The sequence below is a fragment of the Schistocerca nitens genome, chromosome 7, assembly GCF_023898315.1.
Source record: "Schistocerca nitens isolate TAMUIC-IGC-003100 chromosome 7, iqSchNite1.1, whole genome shotgun sequence".
NCBI lineage: Eukaryota > Metazoa > Arthropoda > Insecta > Orthoptera > Acrididae > Schistocerca > Schistocerca nitens.
This window is the reverse complement of record NC_064620.1, coordinates 103,804,744-103,828,490: the sequence shown is the minus strand read 5'-3', so window position 1 is coordinate 103,828,490 and position 23,747 is coordinate 103,804,744. Positions and strand designations below refer to the sequence as shown.

General features: G+C 40.3%; 1 protein-coding gene across 6 annotated transcripts in view; it reads left to right on the top strand.

Annotated features, from left to right (window-relative positions):
* Window positions 1–23,747, top strand: part of LOC126195416 (E3 ubiquitin-protein ligase HECTD1) — a 314,241-nt gene that overhangs the window by 93,066 nt on the left and 197,428 nt on the right. For 5 of the 6 annotated variants that reach the window (XM_049934022.1, XM_049934020.1, XM_049934024.1 and 2 more), the window contains exons 14-16: window positions 3,560–3,721; window positions 5,394–5,637; window positions 16,750–16,785. In XM_049934022.1, the coding sequence (XP_049789979.1) occupies window positions 3,560–3,721; window positions 5,394–5,637; window positions 16,750–16,785 (442 nt within the window). The remainder of the gene's footprint in view (window positions 1–3,559; window positions 3,722–5,393; window positions 5,638–16,749; window positions 16,786–23,747) is intronic. The other variant, XM_049934021.1, reaches the window with a different exon arrangement.

The window sequence follows — 23,747 nt, the reverse complement described above, 5'->3', positions numbered from 1 at the left end:
TATGCCCTGTACAAAAACGTACATCCAGACAATAGTCATACTCATCCCATACTTCTGTGAGCACATCTAGACGTACTGCATACACCACTGTTGCTGCTTGGCACAAAAATTCATTCAAAGTTAGACAAATCCTTTGCCAAACTTCCACAAATAAGTCACATACATTGAGATCAGGTTATATTGGAGGCCAATGGTGCAGTGTGAGATATATGCCTCTTTTGGCCAGTTCATTGCTGTGGCAACTCATTGTTAAGAAATGCTCTGAAATGCATGTTAGTGGTGCTGAACCGTGCTGAAAAATAAAATTTTTGGCATTTTATTGCAATTTTGGAAAAAGCCAGATCTCTAAATGTCTTTTTGGCATGTAAGAATCGGCTGAAAATCATTTTAGGAAATTGCCCAAAACATGAAGCTATGGCCTTTGACTGCTATGTTCCCCTTATTCTCAATTCTGGTAGTTATCTTGTTCAGTTAAATGGAACATAGTCTTAACACCAAAAACTAAAGGTTGAGGAATTATCTTCTTTCTCCACACACAGAATGATTTCACGAAACTTAACATGTCATTTTCGGTAATGAAGGGCTTGTGCCAATTTGACTCTTGTGTAGTATGAAACAAGTATGTTGCTTTAAAACAAAGGGGGGGACACATGAGAAATGACCAACTCGCAGATGGCATGAGGAGTTGACGTACATTTGCTATATTCAAAGCTTTACAGTGTGCTGTATGTCTGGTTTACCCTTAAATAAACAAGCAGTATCTGCAAATAGTTGTCAAATAGTTTTAGCTGTTTGACTTGCAATGTTGGACTCTAAACGAAAATCACACCACACAGTTTTATGTGAAGTGCACCTGTTGAAATGAAGAAAACAAATGACCTTTTATCGCTATCACCATTTCGACTTGATCTGCTTTGTGTAACGAATGAAAGAGCAGTCGAGCTTCACCAGGGAGACCCCTAACCCCACAGGTAAGTCACAAGGTGAGAGATCTGGAAACCCAGGAGGACACAGGCGATGAAGTTCATCTTCTATTTCTCCTCTTCTATAACGTCAGATGTGCTTAGAGAATTTCTCTCTGTTACATAAGATGGTATGTAAAGACCACATTTTTATCCCCCCAAACCTGACACTCTTGAAAGTTTGTGGCATAACATTTCTGAAGCTGATACCAGCTGCTTCATGTGCGGCAGGAAATGAGCAACAGTTTTGATGTTTGTCATGTAACTTGTGGTGCTTAGATTGAATGCATAAAAATTGGACCTTTACTCTTTCCATGAACATTGGAGCTGCATGTCTGTCTTTTGTAGTTTGGAAGCAACAAATGTTCAAAACCTGTTCCTTATTTTTGAATAGCTCTGTACATCAAATATTGCTCTGGATATAGAGGTGATGTTACCGAAGGTTTCACTTTTGTGAGATGACAGAAATATTTTTCCATATGAGACTTCTCAACAGCGTGTATCCCAACAGATTAGGGTTTCACAAGGCTGTAAACTCTGGTAGAGAGATAAAATATGAACAGCATAATAGCTGTCGAACAGAAATTTTGTTGCTTATTGTTTGCTATTGTCTAATAATAGTATGATGTTGACCTGTGAAGCACGGCACCCTTATGAATAAATGGAACTACACACACCTATGCAGTAGCGTATAACACTACATTTCACCCTTACCTCAGCCGCAACATGCTGTGGCATGGATTCCCCAAAATGCAGAAAATGGTGAGTAATCTTGATGCATAACTGCACATTTCCCACAGTCTCGCTCTGAGCGCAAGTTATCCTTGTGCTGCACAAACACTTTCATGTTGTGAGCGATCCTCAAAGAATTTTGGCTTCATTTTGAAGTGACAGGATGGAGCAATATGTCAAGGGTACAGGTCACTTCAGAGATGCTGTAGGTGAGCATGACTAAAAGTGATCAGAGAGTAGGTTCCCATGCCAGTTGCTGGTGAGACACATTGGCAGATAGATTTGGGGTTACCATTTCTTCCTATGTAAACATGTGCCACAAGAGAATGCTTCCACCACCTACCTGAACAGTGCCCTATTGGCAAGCCACACACATTGCCTAATGTTTTCCAGTGTACTGGTAGCCTGGCATCAGCTTGGGTCTTCCTGTCCGATGTGAAGTACATATCATCCTAGTTTTAGAAAACTCTTAGGTGAAAAAATTGATTTTTGCATATCTTACAGTCTGATACTTCTGCTTGGCAAAGCTTCCATAGATACTGTACCACCTCAAATTCAGTAAAATGTTGCATGAAGATGTAAAGATTTTGCAGGGGCAAAAATGCGCTGTGTAAACTTTGTGTTTGGTTGATTTTAGCTAACACATTGCAGTGTATGAAACCTAGATAAGACATTGAAATATTATTTAAAATTGGGAGCAGAAGGATATCTCATTTCATTCTTGAGTTATTAGTTTTAATATCCGAATGATGGTTGTGCTCGACGCACCCTTTCACATCATTGCACGTTGCAGATCGTGTGGTCATTACAGTAATCATATGTCATAAACAATTTGAGATATCGAAATGAGGTTTCTTGCAAATGATAGCACACAATGAAACTTGAAACCTTTTTGTTTACAAGATTCGAGGTAACTCGTCCATAGCAGTGAGGGGTTGGTGACTAAGGGCACATTCAGACATCCATAGCAGTGTCGGAAAACCCAAGCAGCACATGTACACATATCCACAACACCTGGGAAACGGCACAATAGGACATATATACATGCCGACAGCAATGAAAAGGTTAACCTTTGTGCCCTTTTATGTGCAGTGGCCAGAGATATGCATGTGAAGCAGCAGCTCCTATTATTCATAGTGAGATGATGGTACTGATGGTATGGCTGCTCACGCACTGTTGTCTAAATGCTGAACTGGTAAGTGATTTACTGGTCTGTGGCCTGTTATAATTGTCTGAAATCGCCATCACTAACACTCAGTTGACCATGACACTTTATATGAAGGTGATTTTCCCTGAATTTAGGTGCTCGTGGTACTTTCTTGACAGTGTGATACCTGAAAAGATTACCACCTGTGTGATTTTGGCACTGGAGCATCCCATTCCTTAAGTGCCAGTGATCTGATTGTGGTAAAATTTGCTGCTATTGTACAGATTGTCCATACTGGACTAGATTGTCATGCCAATTGAAAAATAAAAGATCTTACGACAACATAGTATTGTGATAAGCCAAGTTCTTCCATTTGCTGTGGTGATAGAAGTTCTCTGTTTCCAATGCAGAGCAATCTCTTAAGTTTTTCATATTCATATGTTTAATATGATTTGGAATTATTATTTATGAAAATAAGTCTTTGAGTCATTGCATTTTAAGTGGCTACCTCTCATTACACAGTTAGTATTTGCAGAAACAATAGATTACACTAGTTGTGTGCTTTCGGGTAAATGCGGGTAAATGTCGTCAGTGTGTTGATAATTAACTTAATTTACATACTGTCACCTCTGAGAGGAAGTGGTTTTCTGCCTAGTGTTACTGCTTTCATTTAATACAAAGTATTGTGCTTCCTACTAAAGGGTTATTTTTGTTGCAGGAGGATGAGGATGGCCACCTAGTTGTGTTACAGATAATCCAGGATTTGATGACAAAAGCACAGGATATATTTCTGGATCACTTTGCCAAACTTGGAGTTTTTTCCAAGGTGCTACAACTTGCTGGTCCACAAGATGCAGTGGAGAAGAAAGAAGAACCTCCTGTAAGCTGCTTTTGTGTGTGTGTGTGTGTGTGTGTGTGTGTGTGTGTGTGTGTGTGTGTGTGTACTTGTTGCTATCCCTCAGGCTTCTCTCCATCACCAAATTCCCCATTACTTGGTACTAGGGAATGTGTCATATCAACATTACCTCCTTTCTCAGTCAAGTTGTGCTATTAAAGTATTTTCTACCCTACTCAAATCATCGCCTCTTTGTTATCCAGTTTACCTGTTTAGGTTCAACATTCCGTGTTGTTCTCTGTATTGTTTGTTTCATTTCTAAAGATGACCACATTTTATGTTTCTGTTCTTCACAAATGCTTTTTGTGCTGTTACCGGGTGAATGTGCACAATAATCTTTTACTCCATGGCTGCAGAGAGCGAGCGTTTGAAACTTCACTGGCAGAAGTGAATCTGTGTAGAGGAGTCATGCCTGGAGAGCTCAGTTGGTAAAAGCATTGCCTGTTAAAGCTAGGATCTGGGTTAGAGTCCTGATTTTAACTTGTCAAGAAGATGGAAGTGATCTGTAGAACTCTATTCGGAAGCCTCTCAACAATTAGAAAACTACCTGTTGGAATATGTTCAAATTGCATGTGAATGTATTACTGTGGATGTCCTGGTCTGTGTTGAAAAACCCCTAACACCTCTTAAAGTTTTCATATGTGAGCTATTTCATAAAATTCATCTGCCCCACAGTTTGTTTGGTCTAATTATTATTTTTTTAAATTTTGTGTAACCATTATGACATTGTATAGAAACTTCTTACATTAGATGAATTTGTGAGGTCCAAATGAATTCAGTATCACAGAGTGAGGTCAGCAGCAGTTAAGATGTTGGACTTGTATTTGTTGGGAGTAGGTTTCAAACTCTGGTCGGCCATCATGTTTAAGTTTACTGTAGTTTGTGGATACAATTTTGGGCAAATGCCAGACAATTCCTGTGTAAAGACATTCTTCTGACACTCCGTCTATAAAAATTACACAATCAGTTTATGCAGTATTCATAGAGGAAAAGTAAAAAAGATATCAGAATCACTCTTATTAGTTTATTTTCATTCAGACATATTCTTCCTCTTTCGTGTTATAAGCAAGTTTTCCACCTCAACGTTACATTTATTGGCAATCACATATTTTAATTTCTCTTTGTGAGCTTTGAAATGTAGCACATTACTCTGCCTGATTTATATTGATGAATATGCAAAGTTTATGAAAAAATTAAATAATGAAATATTTAATTTTACAGTTATCAAGTGATACCTATTACTAATTGATACAGTCTTAATTATCTATCACTCTGTTGTTGTTCTCAATCCAAACCAAAACTTATCATTTAACAGACTGTCGGTTCTCTCTCTCTCTCTCTCCTCTCTCTCTCTCTCTCTCTCTCTCTCACACACACACACACACACACACACACACACACACACACACAGAGAGAGAGAGAGAGAGAGAGATATTTAGCAGAAAGAAATCACAAACTTGTAATTAAATTGCGGTTAAATAGGCAGAAAGATGTTTTTGGTTGCAAAATCCTTGAATTCCCTCTACCTCCATCCCCCCCGCCCCTCCCCATTGCACCAGTGCCACATGTTATTATGGTAACCATAAATATGTTGTCTATCTTTCCCTACTTTGAACATTCACGTTTGGCTATTATTTTCCAATTGTTTCCCTTTTAGGAGGAGACAGAGCAACAACCACCAGAACCTGCTGTTGAGGATGCTAAAGAGATGGTTGCTGGCAAGGCTTACCATTGGCGTGACTGGTGCTTGTGTCGTGGACGTGACTGCTTGTACATATGGTCGGATGCAGCAGCACTTGAACTGTCAAATGGTAGCAATGGCTGGTTTCGCTTCATCCTTGATGGCAAACTCGCAACAATGTATTCGAGTGGGAGCCCTGAGGGAGGCACTGATAGCTCTGGTGTGTTACGGTTTGAACAACTAAAGATACATGTTGCGTAAATGCTCTCTGAGATGTTGTGGTCATTTAGTTGCTCAATAATAACAGTGTGTGTCTCGACTACAGTATTTTATTGACTGTTACACTTTACACATTTTTGCATTATGCCATTTTCAGAAGATCGATAATAAAATGGGCATCAGTGAGAATAGTACGATAACATCCAAAGCATGACAAGCAGATGAAACTTAACACTGACACAGAATTATAACATAGTTTTACAGATAACAAAAAGCAGAATGAATCTGTCCAGTATAGGTACATAGTTATCTCGTCGAGCTTGGTGAAATGACTTGTAAATGCAAACTGTTTAGCACGCACTCACAAATCCGTAAGAAGAGCAGACCACCAAATTGCATTCCACATATGATGGTTATATTTATACAGTTACTCGTCATACGTAATATTTGTACAAAAAATACGTAGTAATGAATACACAAATATGGATATGATCAAACATAATCACTGTTATGACTAAGAAGAGCACACAAAGCTAAAATTGTAAAGTTGTCTTCTAGTGTGCAGTGATGAGCATGTTGTATGAGGTTTAGTAGGTGGTGGCTAATTGTAAGGACATCAGAATGATACATCGGGAATGCACAGGGCATCAAAATCTGATGACTTACCATAACCACCATAAAATAATGAAATTAAGAACCATAGTACTGCAGTGTTGCAGAGGTAAAAGTAACTCACATCTTCAAACAGTGGGAACTCGAGGATGGAATAAAAATAATATAAGGAATAGATTTCTACTTATTGTAAAGATGACCCATGGAGTTACTGACAGCCATAACAAAAAGACGGTTACACATGCAACTATTGGCCAAAGCCTTCCTCAGCAAAGAAAACGTACGCGCATTCACACAAGCAAGTGCACCTCGTGCATACGCTGCCGCCACCACCAGCATCTCCGGCCAGAATGTCAATGAAATGGCATTCTGGTCGGAGCTACCGGTGGCGGCGGCAAGAGTGTGTTTGAGGTGTGCTTGCTTTTGTGTGTGTGTGTGTGTGTGTGTGTGTGTGTGTGTGTGTGTGTGTGTGTGTGTGTGTATTGGACATATTCATTCTGCTTTTTGATATCAAACAAAGTTGTTCTTTGGGTAAGTGTTAAGTTTTATTTGCTTGTTGTGTGGTACTTACTATTTTTGTTGTTATCACACGTTTCTCACTGATACCCATTTTACAAAAGATTTGATATGGAGGACATCTGCATCTAAGTAAGATTCATAAAGTAAGAATCTGCTTCACTTGTAATAAAAATTTAACTTGTGATGGGTTTCTGAGCAGGAGAGCTCCATCCTCGCATGCCAATGACTGTAAAGACTGTATTTACAGTTGTTAGCACCTGAGGTTGGAGCTCTTAATGCTCTGAAACTGGTTGTGCAGTTAAAGAAATCATTATTACAACTGATTCATATTCTTAGTTTACAGATACCAATTTCATTATAGATTCTTTGAAAATGATGCAATGCTGAAACTCTTAAGATATAATAAAATCAAGAAAACAATGTGCTCAAGACAAATAATGTTGCTGTAGATGAAAAATTAAACTTACTGTTATGTTTGAGTCTTACTTAGTTTTGAAATTTAGATTTTTTTGTCTCTTCATAATGTCTATCAGCTGTTCTAAAATATGTGTCAAGTGGGGAAAATGGTAGCTAATAATTGCATAAGCATTATAAGTCATTTTGCTTTTGCAGCCCAGCTCATTGCAAATCATAAAAACTTTTTATTTTGTTGAATGCCCCCAGGAAAATATTTTAGTAGTGGTGTTAATGTTATAATGTAATACAGTGTTAGAAGTATCTGTAATTCCACTGATTGGAAGTCGGTCTCCAGTACTTTGGCTCTGGATTGATTTTCTTGTAGATTGGTTGTATTCCTCAAGAGCATTCGTGTGAAGGGAGTCGTGAAAGAAATTAAGTTCTCTGTTACTGTATGGCACTGTTCAGGGCTCTGCAGACTTGCTTATTTAAGTACTTTTATAATAAATATGGGCTAACTGTAAGAGTGAATGAGTGAGTTTGAATGTTGAATGATCGGTACTTGTGAGTCACTCAGTATATGGAAAGTGTAGTATGTAACAACCGTGTGTGTAGGGTTACCATACATCCACATTGACATGGGCATGCTCACATTTTATCATTTAATATAATAACCCCATACATTTTTAGAGTTTCTCTAATGTCTGCATTTTTTAGTTTTAGGAATTAAGATCTTTTAAGTGTAAAATTTAATTTTGGACATTCCAATTGCAAAAACTTCAAATGTTTGTATCAACAAAAGGATCTTTAAAAATAATTCAGTTCAGTAAAAAACACACATGAGCCATGTGGGATGTTCGTAATATTTGTTATTTTGTTTGTTATTTACGTAATATAGCCATTTGATGACATAAAATTTAACTAATGGTGTTTCATTCAGCAGTCCTAAAGGGACTGGTCTAATCTTGATAGGAAAATGCATCATTGTTATATAGCAACATTTAAAAAAGTAAATAAAAGTTAAATTCTAGCATTGCTATATATGATAGGGTTCAACAATGTTTACATTATTCTATCCTCTTACAGAGATCCAGACTAGAACTGGCCTAAAAATGAGTTGTTCAGTACTGTTAAGGGTCTAGCCATTTTTGGGTTTAAAAATTTGGTAACCCTACATGTACAGATCATTGGGCTTTGAGTATGAGCACATGTGAGGTATAGTTGGGTTTGCATGTGTGAGCAGTGGGTAAACTAGAAGTTACACTGTGTCTTGAAACCTGGTCCTAGCACATAGCTTTCTGTGAGAAAACACTGAGATGACTAATATGGTTGACATGTCATACTGACAGAAGGCACAGTGCTGGCAGTGTATTACCCTTTTACTCCATAAAATAATACTGATGCCTGATATTTAACCCACAGTTATTTAGTGATTAGAAACTTGGGTACTGTAACAATTACTGACTGTTAGAGTAGTTTTCTTTCATGTTTGGACTTTATAACCTCTGGTGGAGCACCAGTGTGAATGGCAATCTGTTATCTTACGACTTTAATGCATAGGTCCATTATGCTAAAAATAATTGTCTTCAGAAAATGATTCAGGAAGTATCACATCAATAATAATGATTCTTGTGTGAATAAAAGATGTCACTTGCAGAGGTAATGTGTAGGCTAGGGTAATTGGCAACCAGATTATTGGACTGTATCAATTGCCAATAAGATTACAGGAATTGAACTATAGTGTAATCTGATTAATTGTAATAGAAGAAATTCCCCATCCAAATTACAGAGATATTAACTACAACAGTTACCTGAAGCTATAATTAGAAATAAAACAATACTGTGTAATACATTTAATTCAGAAGCAACTGATGTAGTGATATTACAATAATGAACATTAAGATCAAACAGATGAAAGTTACAAAACATATTCAAAGTTTACATATGCACCAATGGACATATTCATTACCGTGTTGTTGTTGTGGTCTTCAGTCCTGAGACTGGTTTGATGCAGATCTCCATGCTACTCTATCCTGTGCAAGCTTCTTCATCTCCCAGTACCTACTGCAACCTACATCCTTCTGAATCTGCTTAGTGTATTCATCTCTTGGTCTCCCCCTACGATTTTTACCCTCCACGCTGCCCTCCAATACTAACTTGGTGATCCCTTGATGCCTCAGAACATGTTCTACCAACCGATCCCTTCTTCTGGTCAAGTTGTGCCACAAACTCCTCTTCTCCCCAATCCTATTCAGTACCTCCTCATTAGTTATGTGATCTACCCATCTAATCTTCAGCATTCTTCTGTAGCACCACATTTCGAAAGCTTCTATTCTCTTCTTTTCCAAACTATTTACCGTCCATGTTTCACTTCCATACATGGCTACACTCCATACAAATACTTTCAGAAATGACTTCCTGACACTTAAATCTATACTCGATGTTAACAAATTTCTCTTCTTCATAAACGCTTTCTTTGCCATTGCCAGTCTACATTTTATATCCTCTCTACTTCGACCATCATCAGTTATTTTGCTCCCCAAATAGCAAAACTCCTTTACTACTTTAAGTGTCTCATTTCCTAATCTAATACCCTCAACATCACCCGACTTAATTCGACTACATTCCGTTATCCTCGTTTTGCTTTTGTTGATGTTCATCTTATATCCTCCCTTCAAGACACCATCCATTCCGTTCAACTGCTCTTCCAAGTCCTTTGCTGTCTCTGACAGAATTACAATGTCATCGGCGAACCTCAAAGTTTTTATTTCTTCTCCATGGATTTTAATACCTACTCCGAATTTTTCTTTTGTTTCCTTTACTGCTTGCTCAATATACAGATTGAATAACATCGGGGAGAGGCTACAACCCTGTCTTACTCCCTTCCCAATCACTGCTTCCCTTTCATGTCCCTCGACTCTTATAACTGCCATCTGGTTTCTGTACAAATTGTAAATAGCCTTTCGCTCCCAGTATTTTACCCCTGCCACCTTTAGAATTTGAAAGAGAGTATTCCAGTCAACATTGTCAAAAGCTTTCTCTAAGTCCACTAATGCTAGAAACGTAGGTTTGCCTTTCCTTAATCTTTCTTCTAAGATAAGTCGCAAGGTCAGTATTGCCTCACGTGTTCCAGTATTTCTACGGAATCCAAACTGATCTTCCCTGAGTCGGCTTCTACTAGATTTTCCATTCGTCTATAAAGAATTCGTGTTAGTATTTTGCAGCTGTGGCTTATTAAACTGATTGTTCGGTAATTCTCACATCTGTCAACACCTGCTTTCTTTGGGATTGGAATTATTATATTCTTCTTGAAGTCTGAGGGTATTTCGCCTGTTTCATACATCTTGCTCACCAGATGGTAGAGTTTTGTCAGGACTGGCTCTCCCAAGGCCGTCAGTAGTTCCAATGGAATGTTGTCGACTCCGGGGGCCTTGTTTCGACTCAGGTCTTTCAGTGCTCTGTCAAACTCTTCACGCAGTATCGTATCTCCCATTTCATCTTCATCTACATCCTCTTCCATTTCCATAATATTGTCCTCAAGTACATCGCCCTTGTATAGACCCTCTATATACTCCTTCCACCTTTCTGCCTTCCCTTCTTTGCTTAGAACTGGGTTTCCATCTGAGCTCTTGATGTTCATACAAGTGGTTATCTTATCTCCAAAGGTCTCTTTAATTTTTCTGTAGGCAGTATCTATCTTACCCCTAGTGAGATAAGCCTCTACATCCTTATATTTGTCCTCTAGCCGTCGCTGCTTAGCCATTTTGCACTTCCTGTCGATCTCATTCTAGAGACGTTTGTATTCCTTTTTGCCTGCTTCATTTACTGAATTTTTATATTTTCTCCTTTCATCAATTAAATTCAATATTTCTTCTGTTACCCAAGGATTTCTACTAGCCCTCGTCTTTTTACCTACTTGATCCTCTGCTGCCTTCACTACTTCATCCCTCAAAGCTACCCATTCTTCTTCTACTGTATTTCTTTCCCCCATTCCTGTCAATTGTTCCCTTATGCTCTCCCTGAAACTCTGTACAACCTCTGGTTCTTTCAGTTCATCCAGGTCCCATCTCCTTAAATTCCCACCTTTTTGCAGTTTCTTCAGTTTTAATCTACAGGTCATAACCAATAGATTGTGGTCAGAGTCCACATCTGCCCCTGGAAATGTCTTACAATTTAAAACCTGGTTCCTAAATCTCTGTCTTACCATTATATAATCTATCTGATACCTTTTAGTATCTCCAGGGTTCTTCCATGTATACAACCTTCTATCATGATTCTTAAACCAAGTGTTAGCTATGATTAAGTTGTGCTCTGTGCAAAATTCTACCAGGCAGCTTCCTCTTTCATTTCTTAGCCCCAATCCATATTCACCTACTACGTTTCCTTCTCTCCCTTTTCCTACACTCGAATTCCAGTCACCCATGACTATTAAATGTTCGTCTCCCTTCACTATCTGAATAATTTCTTTTATTTCCTCATACATTTCTTCAATTTCTTTGTGATCTGCAGAGCTAGTTGGCATATAAACTTGTACTACTGTAGTAGGTGTGGGCTTCGTATCTATCTTGGCCACAATAATGCGTTCACTATGCTGTTTGTAGTAGCTTACCCGCATTCCTATTTTCCTATTTATTATTAAACCTACTCCTGCATTACCCCTATTTGACTTTGTGTTTATAACCCTGTAGTCACCTGACCAGAAGTCTTGTTCCTCCTGCCACCAAACTTCACTAATTCCCACTATATCTAACTTTAACCTATCCATTTCCCTTTTCAAATTTTGTAACCTACCTGCCCGATTAACGGACCTGACATTCCACGCTCCGATCCGTAGAACGCCAGTTTTCTTTCTCCTGATAACGACATCCTCTTGAGTAGTCCCCGCCCGGAGATCCGAATGGGGGACTATTTTACCTTCGGAATATTTTACCCAAGAGGACGCCATCATCATTTAATCATACAGTAAAGCTGCATGCCCTCGGGAAAAATTACGGCCGTAGTTTCCCCTTGCTTTCAGCCGTTCGCAGTACCAGCACAGCAAGGCCGTTTTGGTTATTGTTACAAGGCCAGATAAGTCAATCATCCAGACTGTTGCCCTTGCAACTACTGAAAAGGCTGCTGCCCCTCTTCAGGAACCACACGTTTGTCTGGCCTCTCAACAGATACCCTTCCGTTGTGGTTGTACCTACGGTACGGCTATCTGTATCGCTGAGGCCCGCAAGCCTCCCCACCAACGGCAAGGTCCATGGTTCATGGGGGTTCAAAAACGGAAGTCTGAACTGAACTGGAAATTTATATGCTGCATTTATCAAACAAAGACTGTTACACACTGAGCAGTCGGCCAAAGCTTTCTTCACAAAAGGATGGGAAAAACACACCATTCACACAAGCAAGCATATGTCGTGCACAAATGGCCACTATCTCCAGCTCCTTTGGCCAGACTGCGACTGTTATGTTGAGCGAAAGCAGCCATCCTGAGTGAGGCAGGCAAGATGAAGGGATAGCGGTGTACAGGTGAGGGGAGAGAAGTGCCCTGTCTAGCAGTGTGTGCAAGAACTAGAAGGCTGCAGGACAATGTTGCCAGATGCAGCATTGAGAGGCTGTGGTGGCAGGAGGGGGAAGGGAGCAGAAAAGGAGGGGGAGCAGGGGGTAGGGGAAAGGACTGATGGTTGCATAAGCAGTGTGTGCCACGCAGTGAGGTTGAGGGGACATTGAGTGGGAGGAGGTGATAGAACAGAGAGGATTGGAAACTATTGGTTGAAGGGTTTGGGGACAATAAGTTACAATTGGTTGAGACCATGATAATTTCGGGAGAGGAGAATGTGTTTAAGGGGTCTGCCATCTGCATATTTCGGAAAATGCACTTCTCGCTTCATCTTTATGACACCCACCTTTTACATGCTTTCCAAAATCCACACACATGCAACAGTCCTGGAAATCCAATTGCAGCTGATAATTGCACCACCTCTGGAAGAATTTCAGCGCTCATTGAAGAACATTTCCAATCAACTGCCTGAAATCTAGCCTCCCATGTCAAAGGTACCAACCACTTCCTTCACCAACTCTACTCCATCCCCACCCCTTTACCTCATAGATTCCTAATTGTCACTGTTAACGACACTTCCGTGTACACCAACATCCCTCATGCCAATGGTCTTGCCACTATAGAACAGTATGTCTCCCAAAGTCCTTCAGACTACCATCCCATAGCCTCACTCCTCATACACATTACTAACTATAAGCTAACACCCAATTACATCTCCTTTGAAGGGAAAATAAACATACAAATCCGGGCACAGCCATGGGTACTTGACCTTCCTAGCTTCCTGAAACTCCAAACCCCTAATCTGGTGTGGGTTCACTTATTATATCTTCATTATGTGGACTTTGGGGCCAAGACACCCTGCCCTCATTCCTTCAACAACCTCAATGCCTTCTCTCCCAACAGCTTCACCTGGTACTCTGCAACCCAGCATGACACCTACCTGGCTGTAGACCACCATCTTTCTGATGGCTCCATCCATACCTCTTTCCACATTAAACGTACTACCCACTAACAGTACTCACATTTCGATAGCTGCTATGCCCTCCACACCAAAAAATTCCATCCACACGGCCACTTGCGGATTGCATACTGCAGTGACATGAACTCCCTTACCCGACATGGGGTATGTCTTACAAAGGTCTCCACAGACAGGCACTGTTCATGATACCTAGTCCACAAATAATTTCTTGTGCCATATCTCCTCACACCCCTGAATCCTCCCACCACCCCCTTCATCAGTGGAACAACTAAACCACATCCTCTGTCAGGGCTTTGATTACCTGTCATCATGCCCTGAAATGAGGGACATGCTACCCAAGATTCTTCCATCGCCTTCTAAGGTGGTGGTCTGTTGCCCATGCAACCACATCATCATCAAAGTCCATTCCTATGCCACTCCCAATCCAAACCCCTTCCTCTATCTACTCCTCTTCTTTACTGTTACACCGTGTGGGAAACCCATGTACAAGACCTGCTCTATCCATCCACCCAGCATTTCCTCTTTCACTCCTGCAACATGCTTATCCTCTTATCCTATCTCATCAGAGGCCACACCACCTGTGAAAGCACCATGTCATATGTCAGCTCCACTTCAGTCATTACACAGGTTTTTATATTGGCGTGACTACCAACCAGCTGTCCACCAGGCTGAATGGGCACTGCCAACTTCTAGACAAGAGCAAAGTAGAGCACCCTATAGCACAACATGCAGCTGAATATAATATGCATGATTTCAGAGGGTGTTACAAAACCAGAGTTATTTGGATCCTCCCCTCTATCACCAGGTTTTCTGAGCTGCGCAGATGGACGTTATTCTGACAACACATTCTCCACTCCCGAAATTATCCTGACCCAACCTATGATAACCTACTGTCCTCACACCCTCCACCCAAGTTTCTTCCCCTCTGCTGTATGACTTCCTACCATTTCATGTCCTCTCACCCTCATTCTGTGCCACACTCTGCCAACGCACCCACTGGTCTTCTTACCTCTCTACTCCTCTCCTTCTCTGCTACCCCTCCACAGCCTCCTGATGCTGTGCCTGGCACGTTGTCCTACTGCCTTCTAGTCCCCGTACACTCTGCCAGATGGGGGTATTCTCATTCTCTCCCACCCTCCCCCTCTCCCTCCCCCCTCCCACCCTCCCCTCCCACCCCCTCCCCTCCCACCCCCTCCCACCCCTCCCCCTCCCGTCTCCCCCTCCCGTCTCCCCCTCCCGTCTCCCCCTCCCGTCTCCCCCTCCCCATCTCTCCCCCTCCCCGTCTCTCCCCTCCCCGTCTCTCCCCCTCCCCATCTCTCCCCCTCCCCATCTCTCCCCCTCCCCATCTCTCCCCCTCCCCCTCCCCATCTCTCCCCCTCCCCATCTCTCCCCCTCCCCATCTCTCCCCCTCCCCATCTCTCCCCCTCCCCATCTCTCCCCCTCCCCATCTCTCCCCCTCCCCATCTCTCCCCCTCCCCATCTCTCCCCCTCCCCATCTCTCCCCCTCCCCATCTCTCCCCCTCCCATCTCTCCCCCTCCCCATCTCTCCCCCTCCCCATCTCTCCCCCTCCCCATCTCTCCCCCTCCCCATCTCTCCCCCTCCCCATCTCTCCCCCTCCCCATCTCTCCCCCTCCCCATCTCTCCCCCCCTCCCCCCCATCTCTCCCCCTCCCCATCTCTCCCCCTCCCCATCTCTCCCCCTCCCCATCTCTCCCCCTCCCCATCTCTCCCCCTCCCCATCTCTCCCCCCTCCCCATCTCTCCCCCTCGCCCGCCGCCTCCCCATCTCTCCCCCTCGCCCGCCGCCTCGCCCCTCGCCCGCCGCCTCCCCATCTCCACACATTTTTATGAACTTTTAAACTGACAGTCATTGATGTTACTTCAGTTGTCCTGTATAGAGAAGTTTGGTGCTAACATAATACAGTCTTGCCTGCGATCTGCACGACACAATTTGTGATACTGGCCAATTTCCAGATTTTTATTTTCTGTTTGAAATGTTACGCAAAAGCCACAGAATGTACGGGAAGAATTTGTGAAGTATGAGAAATATGTGAACTAGCGAGAAAAATAAAATGAAACAAACTTGAATTAGGTGAAAGAAAGGGAAATGAATGAACCAACAGGGGAGAGGGATAGTGACTTCTGTATTTGTAAATAACCTCAGTTCTGCATCTTCTCCAGTCTTCCTGTTGCCGTACATATTCAAGTTTTAATTTGAAAATTAAAACAGCTATTATGTCTCTCTGCATACTGTTTCAAAACTGTAGTCATCGTTTTCATTACCCATTTGTGCTAGTCAATTTAGCAATACACCATTCACATCACTTGCTTTCTTATTTCTTAGTGTTTCAGGGAAAGTATTTGGAAAAGTAATAAATACACTATGTGCCAGTTGTTTTATTGATGTTGTTCCCGTTTTTACATGGTGGCTTGAATATTAAAGTTGTATTTGAGGAAAAATGACTAAGACATTTAAAAACTGAGAGAGAGGTGTACAAAATATGTTTGTATTCAATCCTTGTTTGTAAAGAGCAAACTGCTGCTCATCAGACTCATCAGAGCTATTTCTGTGGTATGCTCTTTATACGGTATTTGTTTTTTCACTTTTCTTGTTTTTAGTTATGCCATCAAGGAGCAGAAATTTTTGTTAGTTTGAAAAGTTATGGATTTAATTTGTGATTTTACAGAAGTATTAAAAATTGTATACAACATAACATAATATTTCTTATCTTATGGTTGAATTTACATGTTGAACATTTTATCAGAAAAAAAACAACCTTATATGGTAGCTGTTAGTGTAATGTTGTAACCCTTTATATTTTTTCACATTACTTGTTTCAGTTAAACACAGTTATAACCGTCTCATACTAAGAAGAGCGTTTAACATTATGACTAGATAGTTGAATGTCAATATACAGTTGAATATCAAATTCATGAGAGTGTTAGTGGCTTAATTAACATCAGTCCTTGCATGAAGCTGTTTGTTTGGTTTTCTACTTCTCATATTTTCTCTAACAGCCTCCTCGGTTTCCTGTTACTAAATATACCCTTTCTTTCTCCCAGGGAAAGGAAGAAACACAGAAACGCTCACAACTGAAGGTAAGGCTATTTAAATTTGGCAAGGTTTTCTAAGAAAGGGGGGTTTAGGTGAATGGGACGAATTCGTGTTGCCCTTCTGGAGCCACATCTTATACAGAAGGTAAGTTACTGAAAGAACTCATGGATGATGACTTGGGAAGTTTCAAATGGAAATCTGGTCATTTCTTTGGTGTTCATTATTTTCAGTTGTGTCAAGTTCTCTGGAATAAAAATATTGATGCCCCCCCCCCCCCCACGGATGGAGTGTAGTTTCCCCTTTTATTCCTCTTACCCAACAGAACACATTGTCATAGCAATGAGAGGTGTCAGCAAAAATTGTCTGGAATATATTCTTTTTTTGCTTGAGGAGGTTGCTTGTGTTCATTGTGTTTATATAGCTCATTAGATGACTTAAATGTGCAATGAAAAGGCAATGGGGACCATTGTTTCCATAAACATCAGGATTACAGTTGGCTGATATTGGTAAAATTTCACACATTACCTGACATAATTTCTGGCTTTACAAATTATGGTAGTAATATTTTCAAAAACCAAAACTATAGTTTAGTGTTGAATTTAACTGATGTTGAGTATAGAATGCTCACTGGCACAGAATACCACAATAAATCTTGATGTGTAGCTGTTAATGTAGAAATGTGAGCTTGAATTGGATTCGTTCCAGTGTGTAGTTCCCAGCCAATGCTCATTTGTGTATTTGTGTAGGTTACAGCAAATCATACAAATATTTCGGACCGCTTCCTGCAGCGATTAGATTATTAAGGACACATTAGAGATACATTTGTGAAAAAGTTTTATCAACCAAGTCCGTGGGGTACTACTAAATAAGATTTGAAGTCCATGAATCTCTGTGATCCAGTGGCTGTTCGCTGTGCAGGCTTGTGGATGCCTTCTTCTCTTGCTGGCTGGTAGCTTGCTTCTCATATCACACAGCTTGTTTGCAGAGTGTGAATCTACCAATTCTGATCTGTGTTGCAAAAAACATTTCTCCTTCAAAGGTTTGTTTCCAAATTAAATCATTTGATGGGCCAGAGTCAACACAGTATGGACTGTCAGCCAAGATATTAATGTAGTACTCCATGCCAAAAAGCATTTATTACTAAATACAGATCAATTTTAATTTGGAATTTTAAACTTAATATATTTCATAATAGTGAAATATTGTGTACCTCTGATTATAACTGAGAGTTGTTTCAATACATCAGTATAGTTTTGACAGGAGTTTTTGGGTAATGCACTTCGAGACAGTGAATGAATTAGCCAGAATTTGTATGAAAATTTATTTATGCTTATTATTCTGGTAGGCCATTCGTGAATAGAACAGGAAAGTAGGGGGGGGGGGGGGCTTCTGGAGTATAGGTGTAGATGTAGATGTAGGGTATCAACTACTCCCAGCTTAGTGCATGAAATGAATTGGTATGCCTTACCTAGAGCATCATCAGATCAGTGAGGTATTAACGTAGTCCAGTCAGTGATGGAAAACTAGGGGGAAAACATCATATAGTCGCAAACTTTTGTGCATTGGTAGGGGGGAGTGTTTCTTGACCATCTCTAAATCGTTGGCTTCTAGTGAAAATGTTTTGCAGTACAAAATTGAACTGCATTAAATTTACTGCAAAAAAGGTCCTTTTCATTTTTTCTCCTGGACTAATAGTTTGCACATTGCAGGGGATGGCAAAACCGTATATTATTAAAAATAGTGTTTCAGTGGTATAAAATCAATGTGTATTGTTAAATAAGAAGAACAAATGTAAAATGTTTGTGTCACATCTAAATACAATAGAACCATATTAATGGATAAGTTTTGTTCTTGGGGTAATACAGGAAGGAAAGGCAGGGAAGGTAGATGGCCGGATTGTAGTTGTACACTTCCCTCTTCCATAGGTCTACAAAGTGAAGAGCGACCCAGGCAGTTTTCCATTTCTCTGTACCACCCATTCACAAAAATCAACTTCGCGGTGCCTCACAAAGTTATACTGATCCTTCCACAGCTTGCCTTAGAAATCACAAATCACTGACACAGTATGCAGCCGTGTCGGGCAGTGTTTATTCTCTGTAAAGTGTGTTAGCGCTACATGGAATACAGATATGAATTACGAAAATATTAATGCAAGAAACGTGCGGACAGAGTCTATGAAAATCTCTGCGCACTGTTCTACATTGCTAGAGGGAAATTGATTTGTAGTCATCCTGTATGGCAGCTGTAACATTCTTCTGGGCAAGGCAACTTCTCCCACCATGAGTGCTGCTTGCTTTTCAGTTTACAGACTGTCTGCACCTATCCAGCATTTTCTGTGCAGGTCTCTCATGTGAGTAGGCAAACTAACTTCACTGAGCTCATGTTCGTATAGTGGGCTTATTTTTAGTTCATTAAGGGAGTATTTATTTGAAATTGCTAATTTAGCTGTTACATAAATAAGCTCAACAGCTGGAGCTGCTAACTATGTACTACACTGAATAGCTTGCCCCAAGTATAACCAGCTGTAGATGTGTATTTGGTAATGTTGATTTCACTGTTTGCACTGTCAATGACTGGAATACTTTTCACAGTGTGATGGTATCGAATGCATCACCCCAGCCTCAGCTCTTCCAACACTGAAGAGGCCCAGAGGCTTAAATTGGCTTTTTATGAACAGAAATAGGTCACATAGGATTATGGAACTTCAGTATTTCAACATTAGACAAACAATACATTACAACAGACAACTGTTCTAGATATGAACTTAATCACTCTCATTCCATCACACATATTCACTCCCACATTGCAAGATATACCATGGAAGTTATTGTCATTACACTAAGTGCAGCCCACTCTAAAATTGCCAGCAATTCCTGAATGAATGGAAGTGATTTATGTTGTTATGGTGAGAGAAGCGCAGTAACTTTCTGGTCATTCATTAATTCACCAATAAATACTACACAGTTATGTGGCTTTAGAACGTGTTGTCAAAGACAGATCATTTTACAATATGCTGTCAGTGACAGACAGGAGCAAGATATCACATTTACCAATACAGTCCCTTTCCCACCAATACTACATAGGTCTTGGACAATACCAAACTTACAAATTAAGCACTTTTCAGCCATTGTTTATAGAAATATATTTTATATAAAAGCTCATATAAATGCAAATAAATACTCCCATACTAAACTTAAAACAACTCCACTGTTGTGAAGCAAGTAGTGCTCGTGGTGTAGGAAGTCGCCTTTTCCAGAAGAGTGCTACAACTGCCGTACAGGATGACTAATAATCAATTCTCCTGCAGCAGTTTAGAACAGTGTGCAGGCTTACATAGAATCTGTCCATATGCTTTTCTTGGGTTTGTGTTACTAGCAACTCATATCTGTATTTAATGTAGTCGTAACCCACTTTGTCAGAAAATGTGTCAATTGAGATTCAGTTAAACATGATCTCAAGTGAGTAATGAATTATAAGTCTAGAGAAGTATTTCTCTTTCCTTACTGGAGATCTTGCTCTTACTGCAGATATCTCTGTGATAACGTAGGCTGGTGTTTATTTCTTGTCTTTCCATGTAGTCATTAATTTCTTGCTACTTTAGGGTTACGCCCTTCAAAATAGTCTCCTTCAGCTGTTACACAGTGGCAGAGGCATTGTTTTTAGTATTCTTAGTAATGGTGGAAGATTTCTGCTCAAATAACTTTCAGCCCACAGGTTACAGTCTTCTCAATGCAGTTATTTTCATTACAGTTCTTCTGGATGTTATCGAAAGTACCAAAGTGATGCTTTTTCAAGGGGGTTTTGAAGTGTGGAAAGAATAAGAAGTTTTACAGGGCTAAGGCCTGGCAAATGGGAGTCTGAGAAAATGCAGGAATGCTTTTTCTTGTCAAAAGTTGATGGAGACTATCACATGATAAGACAGTATCTTGTGATGTAGCATCCAAATATATACAGCACGTGTGATCACATGTGCCCTCATTTTCTTGGATCTTTCAAAGGCTTTTTGATAAAAAGTTTGACAATTTGTTCTGGAGGCACACATTCCCTGTGCGCAGTCCTGTAGTCATCAAAAAATGTATTCATTCTTGTGTTCTTGGGACAGGGAGAATTTTGGTGTGCCACTTAAGAATTCGACATTTTGTCTCAGTCAGATTTGAAAATCCAAGATTTGTGACATGTGATAATGCAACCGAAGAATTCTGCCTCTCTGAAGGCTGTACAGAATATCAAGAAACACATCTCGCTGACTGTACTTTGTTTCAACTGAAGAAATTCTATTTAACAATCTTTTGTGCATGTCCTGATCTAGTATTAAAACTGAAGGACACTGAAGGTATTCAAATTTCACTCATCATTGATCATTTTCTTACTCAGTTATTTACCAATCTGATCGCATTACACGTTTAATTTCTTCTATATTGGTGTCTTGTTAGAGTTCTCTGCATTTGAGCTTCTTGTCTCACTTCTTACCAATCTGTTTGAAAGGGCAAGTGGCAACTTACACCTGTGCCGTGGGTAGGGAATGTTTTCCTTAAGTTCTTTGTAACTGTTCATAATGTACAATAGTGGCTTTTCCAGCTTCACACAAAATTTGATAATGCAGTTTTGGTCATACTTTGTCATCCCTCGTCGTTATTGCACTTGACAAAAACAGCTTCACTTCTAATGCTCCCCAAGTTCAAGCTGGTACTCAGTCAAAGCTGTACCAAAGGAATGTGATGGCGTAGTGACGTAGGAAAGAGCCTAATTGTCATGATATTAAAACTGCAAAAAATCTTCCTTACAAGGATGTTTACACTCACTTACTCGTTTCATGGACTGTCAGCAAATCTCTTGTACTGTAACTTCCTTGGCAGATTTTTTGTGAAGCTAATATTAGAATGTTTTGTACCGCTCTGTCTGTCTGTCACTATTTTGAGGTTTTTTAGTGCCTACTTCAGGGCATATTAACCATACGACGACTAATGGAGTCGAAACATTATGAACAAATATAGAAATGTGGGTGTGGGTAAGCTATGTACTCCCACATCTTGCTGATCCTTGAATCAGGTTGAAGGTTCATTCATTCTTTTTGTTCTGTCAGTAACTATTCACGATTTGGTGAGTGGACCTATTCCATAAAGCTCCTTTTTTCCAGTCAAAACAACCACCACAGTAACATTGTGTTGAAGGAAGTTGCATAGGGTGATATCTTACAGAGATAGGTTGAAACCCAATGGAACATTGTTATCAATGTCATATTTTTTTTGTTATGTAATTTGTCTACCAGGTAACTCTGAGGAAGTTGATTTCCTTATTTTTGTTTTTATTAGGAAGTGGGTGGTATCCAAACTCTTTCTGTTGTAAATTTTACTTGAACATAAATGCAGATACTAGCCAAACCTGTTGATTGCACTGTTGTATTTGACCACAAATGGCACCTTTGCAGTGTTCTGTATAGTTGTAAGAGCATTATGTTGGGGAGAAGCAATTTTAAAAGTGAGCAAATTATTAATGCTTGTTTGGTGGGTGCATCTGTAATCAAATAGCTAAAGCATTTGGTATTTCCAGAGCACAATATCAGAGTTGTATCCCATACAGGAAAAATGGAAAAACATTGTCCACTAAGTCACAAAGTGTATGAAAGTGTGTTAAGTGACAGTGATAGTCATTGAAGAGAATTGTGATGAAAAATGGATGGCAGCTGAGGAGGTCATTGCAGAACTGTAAGTTGCACTGGCGAACCTATTCAGTACCATAACAGTGCTAAGGGAACTCTACAAGCAGGGAATTGCAGGGCGAGCTGGAGGAATCCCAAAACCACACATTAGTGATGTAAATGCCTGAAACAGGAAATTGTGGTGCTGAAACCTTAAAAACTGGACTATGGAGCAATGGAAGAGTCATTTGGTCGGATTAGTCTGGTGGCATACTGTTTTCAACTTTTGGCATAATTTATGTCTGAAGAGTGAAACATTGGGCCAATTCGGTGGTGATTTGGGCAGCTTTATCATGGTATTTCATGGGCTGCAAGCTCCTGTTACTGCAAAGGATTATGTGACCATCCCACAATATAGTTTGTTTGCCTATGGTGATGCGGTGTTCCAAGATGACAGGGCTTTTGTATCCCGCCTGGAAGGCGGCGCGTGGATCTGCTCCTGAAAACTGAAAGATTGGCCAAATGTAGGAAGTGAGTTGGAGCAGGAAAAGGTAAGACACGTCGGTACTGCGTTTCAATTTATAGATGTTTACTATAGGCAAAAAAAAAAGTTAATAAATGGTTACATAACTTTGCAATGATGTGTGAAGTGTCGTGGCCGTCTGCTCTTGATCAAATGGGCAGAATCTGGAGCGGAGCTCGTAGAGCTCTCCTGCTCCGGCTAGAGTGCGTTGTCGTTGGTGTCTGTCATAGTGCCAACTTAAGAACTTGTATTTAGGCCATAGCATCGTAGCTATCGATACCACAAGGGCCACACAGTTCTCATAATCCAGGACTGTTTTTGTGAACACAAGGATGAATTGTCACATCTTCTCTGGCCACCTCAGTTAATAGATATCAGTATTATTGAGACTTTGTGGTCTACTTTGGAGAGAAGTGTGCACAATCACCATACATTTCAGTCATCGTTATCTGAACTTTCAGAAAGAATGGTATAAGATTCACTTGGAAACCATACGGAACCTGTAAGTATATCCATTCTGAGATGACCGGAAGTGGTTTTGAATGCCAGCAGTTTTTCCACATCGTAATAGGTGTGTTAATGTGCTGTTTTTCAGTGTTTACACATTGTTATCTGCGTTGTGTATGTAGAAAGGCTTATCAAATAGATTTCAGCTCAGAGTTCTTGTACAACTGGGTGAAGTTCCATAGGCCCATTTTATATGCTTTTAAGCGTTGCGCATTCACATTTATTTAAAACTCTGCTCCGTGTGATAATCATCGAAGGCTAAAGGAAGTATGCTGAAAATGTAACATTGTTGCAATATGTCTTCAGTATAGCAACAATGTAACATTTTCAGCATTATT